The sequence below is a fragment of the Protopterus annectens genome, chromosome 3.part0 (genome assembly GCF_019279795.1).
Source record: "Protopterus annectens isolate FY-2018-M chromosome 3.part0, PAN1.0, whole genome shotgun sequence".
NCBI classification, from domain to species: Eukaryota; Metazoa; Chordata; order Ceratodontiformes; family Protopteridae; genus Protopterus; species Protopterus annectens.
Window position 1 is genome coordinate 167,170,896 of NC_056731.1, and position 7,227 is coordinate 167,178,122.

The 7,227-nt window shown below is 39.4% G+C and overlaps 1 protein-coding gene across 1 annotated transcript in view; it reads left to right on the forward strand.

Annotated features, from left to right (window-relative positions):
- LOC122796296 (NFX1-type zinc finger-containing protein 1-like) overlaps positions 1-5,868 on the forward strand; it is a 609,414-nt gene extending 603,546 nt beyond the window's left edge. The window contains exon 18 of the mRNA XM_044064663.1: positions 1,418-5,868. Coding sequence (XP_043920598.1) covers positions 1,418-3,742 — 2,325 coding nt within the window. The 3' untranslated portion in view covers positions 3,743-5,868. The remainder of the gene's footprint in view (positions 1-1,417) is intronic.
- The last annotated feature ends 1,359 nt before the right edge of the window (positions 5,869-7,227 follow it).

Below are 7,227 nucleotides of genomic sequence, written 5' to 3' on the forward strand. Positions count from 1 at the left end.
GGTTCACTTGTGGACTTGCCCCCTTAATTTTGAATTTTATGGTCAGGTGTATGTCGTACCATGGCACATGTATACATAAAAACAGGTGTAAGTATAGATTCAGAAGTTCTTGAGATCTCAGTCTCCCATAGATTGCTGGAGGGTGATCTATGCCTGTCTTGCAAGGAATCCACAAACTTCACATTTATGCATCTCTTGCATATTAGTAAGTCAAACAGTATCAGAAATACAAGGTCTAGAGACCTGAATATTGTCTGTGACTTAAAAAGAACATGCTGGAGAGATATATATGTGTCCCAGATACTGCCCCTCCAGTGGAACAGGCTACCCATCCACGTAAAGCTGAGTTTGGCTGTTACTCAATTTAAGGGTAACGTAGACCAGTGGATGGGGAATAAGAAATGTACACTAGGCCTGTTACCCACATCTCTTACAGACAGAGATAGCTTATAAATGCCTGGCCTTCAATGTTCTATTTGGGTACAGGATGTCAGTATTCTTTCAGGAAGACTGGCATAGACGTAAAAGGTCCATCAAGTTGTTAGTCTAGTAACAAATCTATGAATGTATGTAACAATCTATAAGATTATATTCTATCAGACAGTACAGTAAACTTCAGAACCCCATTAGGTACATTGCATTCTATCATGGTACCTTATTTCTGTGTTTACAGTAAGGTTATGCCTGCCATGACCTGCTTCCTTCTCTGCAGAAGTAATTGTGTAGCTGACTGTTTAGCTGTTACAAACCTTGTATTCAGTCATCCATTAGAAGGTGTTAAGGTGGCAGACAAACTTTACCGATTTGAGCCAAATGTTTCTCCCCTTTGCTCTGTGTAGGCTCCAGTTAATCATCATTAATCGCAGTGTTTGCAGCTTGTACTCAGAGATACCTTCAGCGGGCCATACAGATTTGTAGAATTAAAACTGCCTTCGTGTTTTACTTCTGACTGCTAGAAGATAGTTGTGAGGACATGGGTGGGAAGTATGAGGCTAAGGAGTAGCTTAAGCTGGACTACATCCAACTATGCAGCCAGCACTGCATGATGCTCCTGCAGCAAAACTGCGTAATATTCAAACATAATGATTATCGCGCCACACAGCCCATGGTCCCAGGTAGAAAACAATTTGTACCTTACTGTGCATTTTAAAATAATTTTAATTTGGACAAAGACAGCTAACTGTAATGAAGCTTTCTCTAAATTAATCGTGCAGTTGCGGCATCTTATGGATTCTTTGAAAAAAAATAAATAAACCATTTGAGCTTCTGTTATACATTGAGTGACCATTTACCTAGTCATTGTCTGCAACAGCATATTTTTCACAGCTGCAGGAGATTCTTTATTATTCTGTATGACTTGGATTTTAGAGCTGCATTTTGGAACATAATTATTATTCACTGTTTTCTTTCCCAACAGGGAGTTGCTACAAACCTGTACTTTGTGGAGCATGAGCAGCTTGAAGAACACATCCAAGAAGGGAAGAGCCACAGTAACCTGCATGAGGCATCGTTTGTAAAGGCCCTGTGTCATTACTTCATCCGTCAGGGCTATGCACCAGCCCAGATTACTGTGCTTACCACTTACACAGGACAGCTGTTTTGCTTAAAAAAGATGATGCCCAGATCAGACTTTGATGGTGTCAGAGTGTGTGTGGTGGATAAATTCCAAGGGGAGGAAAATGACATCATAATTCTTTCATTAGTTAGAAGCAATTTAGAGGGAAGAGTTGGCTTCCTCCAGATTGCAAACCGTATCTGCGTTGCATTGTCTAGGGCAAAGAAGGGTTTATTTTGCATTGGGAATATGCAAATGTTGTCAAAAGTTCCACTGTGGAATAGAATTATGCAAGTTTTGCACAGAAACAATCAGATTGGAAGAGAGCTGAATCTTCGTTGTCAGAACCATCCAGAAAACATGTGCACAGTTTCTAAGGCAGATGATTTTAAAAATGTTCCTGAGGGAGGCTGTATGCTGCGCTGTGAGTATCGGCTACTTTGTGGTCATGTATGCCCAAAGTTTTGCCATCCTTATGATCCAGATCATAAAGAGTTGAAATGTGAAAAGCCCTGCCCAAAAATATTATGTGAAGATAAACACAAGTGCCCAAAACGTTGTTATGAAGACTGTGGCAGCTGCCGGGTGCCAGTCCAGAAAGTAATTCCCCGATGTGGTCATACACAAGATGTTCCCTGTTCTATCCCACCCGAAAAATTTTCATGCCAGATTCCCTGCAATAAGACTCTTGTATGTGGCCACATGTGTGTGCGCACATGTGGTGGGACATGCACAGTAAGATGTCCTGCAAAAATTACTTTTCATCTTAGCTGTGGTCATGAAAGGTGGGCACTGTGTCATGAAAAGAAAGAAGCTGAAGACAAAGGCATGGAAGTAGTTTGTTTCCGGCCTTGTGATTTTACATTGGAATGTGGCCACACATGCTCTGGTACTTGCACTAGATGTAATACGTCTCACATACCATGCAAGGATAGGTGTGAACGGTACTTGTTTTGCTCCCATCGGTGTTCAGGGAAGTGCTCTGAAGACTGCATCCCCTGTTCTAACATATGTGATAGAAGTTGTCCCCACAGAAAATGCAAGAAACTCTGTAATGAACTATGCTCTCCATGTATACAGCCTTGTGAATTGAGTTGCAAGCACAGCAAATGTACACGACTGTGCTCAGAGCCTTGTGACAGAGCACCTTGCAGCAGCCCTTGTGATAAACTACTGACTTGTGGCCATGCTTGCATTGGCCTTTGTGGTGAGCGCTGCCCCACAAAATGTCGAATCTGTAATGCAGACGAAGTCAAGGAGATATTTTTTGGGAATGAAGCTGACCCAAACTCAAGATTTATACAGTTGGAAGACTGCAACCACGTGTTTGAAGTGACTGGTTTCAATGAGTGGATGAAGCCAAACAAAGAAGACTTCCTTGAGTTCAAAAAGTGCCCTCTGTGCACAAAGCCTGTTCGCAACAATGCCCGATATAATTCCGTCATTAAAAGAACAGAGGCTGATATTGGGCTAGTAAAACAAAAGATAATGACACTCTGGTGTAGTCGCCTGAAAGACTGGCTTTCTGAAAATCAGAAACTATTTCAGTATTTCTGCTTGGAAAGCATGGAAATGCAGGCAGGATTGCAGAAGTCAGACACTGATATAGGCACTGTCCTTCTGACCAGTAGGAAGCTTCTTTACTTGTCCAAGCTGGAAGAAATAAAGAAAAAGTGTGGTCACATGACTGGCTCTTTCAACCCATCAGTTGCAGATGAAGTCCTTCACCTCAAAAAGTCCATCATTGCTGAACAAAGAGGTACATTTTCCAGTATCAACAACCGGATTCTCAGACTTGCTGTATTACTGGAAGCTACAAAACTAAAGAAGAATCTGCTTCTGCGTCCTTCTGGATATTTTCTCCGCCGTACACTGTTCAGTCTGGAGAAAGCCAAAGACGAAGTTGATAATGTGCTTATGGTATTACAGAAAAAAGAATTTGTTAATGATAAGGAAGTAGAATCCCTCAGTAAAACACTTAAACATATTAGAAAGGAGATGCCACTTTCTGCAGATCATGCTGTTCTAGAGGATTCAGAAATCCAAATTCTTGATACTTCAATCCTGCGTCAGAACTGCTGGTTCAAATGCAGTAATGGTCATGTTTATTCTTTGCACGAATCAGAGTCATTAGGAGGACCCCAACACTGCCCAGAGTGCAGTTTTGAAGAGTATAATTTAGTTTAAGAAGGTTTGTTTGCTTCTGATAAATGTAAATGTGAAGCAAGGAAGATACAGCTTCATTTGAGATTAGTATGCTATAACCAGAGCTACGCACCTGCAGTGGTGCAATAGTCATCAAGATGACCCATCCTTAGTGAGTTTGTGGTCCACATCAGATTGCAAGTGCTTTTTACTTTCAGGAGGAATTCATAATAAAAGTTTACTAAAGCTGGTATATGATGTATATGGTTAACAGCAATTATTTTTTTGTTTTCTCTTTTTATTTTGCATGATGTTAACATAAACAATTACAGTTGTAAGCCAGAGAATATGCATTTTATGCTAAAAGGCAAAAAATTATTTTTTCCAAGATTTCATTTGCATAGATGAAGAATAAGTAAATATGTAAGTATCTTAAATATGGCCGATAATTCATAAATTTTTATTTATGAATGTGTAATATCACTACAACAGATTGTGATGCTGTCAGAGAATAAACCAGTACATACTCAAGGAGGAACAACACTAACAAACGTGCATTCACTGAAAACAAGTTGGTTTTATGATTTACCTCTTACACTAGCCTTAAGTAAAGCCTGTTTAAAATTTTTACAGGCATCGTTTCTTACTATTTTATAACAAAGGAATGTCTCAAAATGAAAAGGAATGCCTTATGATCATTAGTAAGGGCACTGAAGACCAGTCAGGATAGAATACATACTGTATGTGTCTCAGTTGTTTGGGCCAAAATTCCAGCTCTATGGCATCTAAATGATCATCCTTCATGATGGGATGTAAAATTTCCACATGTATGGAACAGATGAATGCACAAGTACCTGTACTATTTTTTTATTATTTCTAATAGTGTATTACTTTATCTCTGTTATTGTTTTTATGAGTGACCACGTGCGTCTCTTAAGACTATTTCAGCATTTCATCAGCTAATGGGGGGGGGGGGATGATTCTAAATATTGTCCACCACTGATTTACCTTCCTGCCAACAAGATCTGGATGAGGTGTCCATTAGCTTGATTCTCATAATTGCCATAGTGATATGCTGCATACAGAACACCCCGTATGATTACCTAGTATGTATGGACCCCTACAGCAGCAGACTGCACAGATCACTCAAAAGATGCAGACAGCATGCCTCTCCACTCTGCCTGATTTGTTGCAATATCAGTGCATTAGAAGTGATAATGAAAACTGATTGCAATACTGTTCTTAACGGGAGTTGCAGTATATGGATTTTCCTTAAGCTTTGCATGGCACAGAAAAGTGTTTTTATGGGAATACATTAGTATTAAGCAATAGGTAGCAACCTCCTAACTGTAGTCCTGTTTCTGAGCCTAGCTAAGTGCTTAATACATTATTATAATGGTAATGGCAAACATCTAAACCCTTACTTAGTATAGTAATAGGGCTACCAAAGTTAACAATATGCAAAGTGTGTAATCAGTTACTGGAGTTCTGTAAGTGATTTGTGGGAATTTACACAGGGGTGCCTATATTGACAGATGTGACTATCCCATTTTATTAACCTCAAAAGACAGACTCAGTACTGCACCTTACATCTAGTCTCCTCACATTTGGACAGCTGTTACCACAGAATTGTGGTGTTTGAGCGCAGTCTGACCCATACCTAAATAACTGCAAACAGGATGTACTTCTTTCCACAGACCAGAAGATCTTACAGTCTCTGGTTTGTTTTATCTTATCTGTTAATGTTGTAAACTAGCTGTAGTTCTTCCTGTGGTCCTAAGTATGACTTTGTATAGACCTCAGTTGCATGTGCTGTTGAATACTTTGGCTCACGTTCCTGACCATGAACAGATAAGTAGTTTTCCTTTCCACCTTCGCTTGGCTCCTCAGGAAACTAATGCATTCAGAGATGTTAACTCAGCAAATTGTTACTTTCCTTAAAACACCCAGTCAGGACTCAGAAAAAGGCACTTCACCTAGAGTGCACAGTGTTGTTTAGATGTAGAGCACTGTATCCACTGCTGACATTAGTGAATTGTCAGTGATGCTTTGCAGCATCGTGAACATGCTGCACCACCGACATAGCCAGATGTGAATCTAAAGGGTCTATGTTAAATATTCGAACATCCAAAATGTCGAACGTTACATGGTCGAGACCAAATGTTCGACATTTGGATGTTCGAATATCAAATAAAGAAAAAAGAAAAAAAAAAAAACACACCTTAAGTGTGAGCAGGGGGGCAAGCCCCCTGTGCCCCCCAACCCCCATACTTAAATATTGCAACTCCGAGACTGCACTTAAGTGCAGAAAAGGGAAATTCTCCCTATCTGCACCATACAGCATCATTGAAAGTCAGTCTTCAAACACTTGAAATTTCAAACGTTTGGTCTCGACCATGTAACGTTCAAAATTTTAAGCATTCGAAGAACTAGCATAGAGCCAAATCTAAACGAGTTTAGCCTTATTAGCTGTGCATGCAAGAGAGCAACACTTTACGTACAATGGCACTAATTGAATCTAGGGGTTTGTTTCTTACTGTTATAGGATAATTACCAGTATCACAGTGGTTAGGGAGGAGAGAGTGGTTGTGCTATTTTGGTGTGTGTGGTTCTCTAGGAGAGATATGCCAATATGCATTTATGGCGTAAAAATGTTTCAGCATATTTGCAGACTGTAAATGCTACTATCATTTTTCATCACTCTTATGCCTAATAATCAGCTTGCCAGGCACATCAGGTCTTTGTATTTTGTTTTTCTTGTAGTTAGCCTACACATGGATTCTCATAAATTGTGAGTGTCCAGTAACAGCCCTTACTCCTGCATTTGGGTCTTTCTCACGATGTAATAATTAGCTTGAATCTTTCGTTTCTTCCCTACTCTTCTACAAGTCAAACGTCAACCTCTAAACCACAGATATATGCTTCTAGAACTACTGTATTGCTAAAACCTGCACACGTTTCTTTTTGATACTAGTTTTTACTATGTTAGCCTACAGCAATATTGTATTTAACGTTTTAGTTTTATGTCTCTTTTTTTGTTTTTTATTCCTGTTACATTAGTTTAAAGTTGGGGCTTTTCTCCCCAGGCCTCTACTGAAAATGGACACGTATCCAGTTGGATTAGCCCGGTCAACAAATGTAAAATAAATAAAATAAACTTACAGTCAATCGTGGCTGTTGCCATTTACATACATACTGTGTACTTGGACTATGTACTGTCCAACATGCTTTCTAGTTACTAAAGGTTAGGTTCCTGAACTATATAGGGCTACACACCAGTCCGGCAAATTGTAGATAACATCTCTTAATACGTAATATTTCTGTATGTTTTTAGTGATAGTAATTGATGACTTGGACATCTCTGTTGTAGTTAAAAAAGAGTATTGCATAGTTTTAGTTGTGACATGCAGAGCCTGTTAAAGTAAATAAATACAAATTATCCTGAGAAGTACTTGATGTTGGGATTCTCAGAATGAAAGTACTTGTTCTTACCCTCATTTCTCACTGAGCCTTCCCTTCCTTCACAC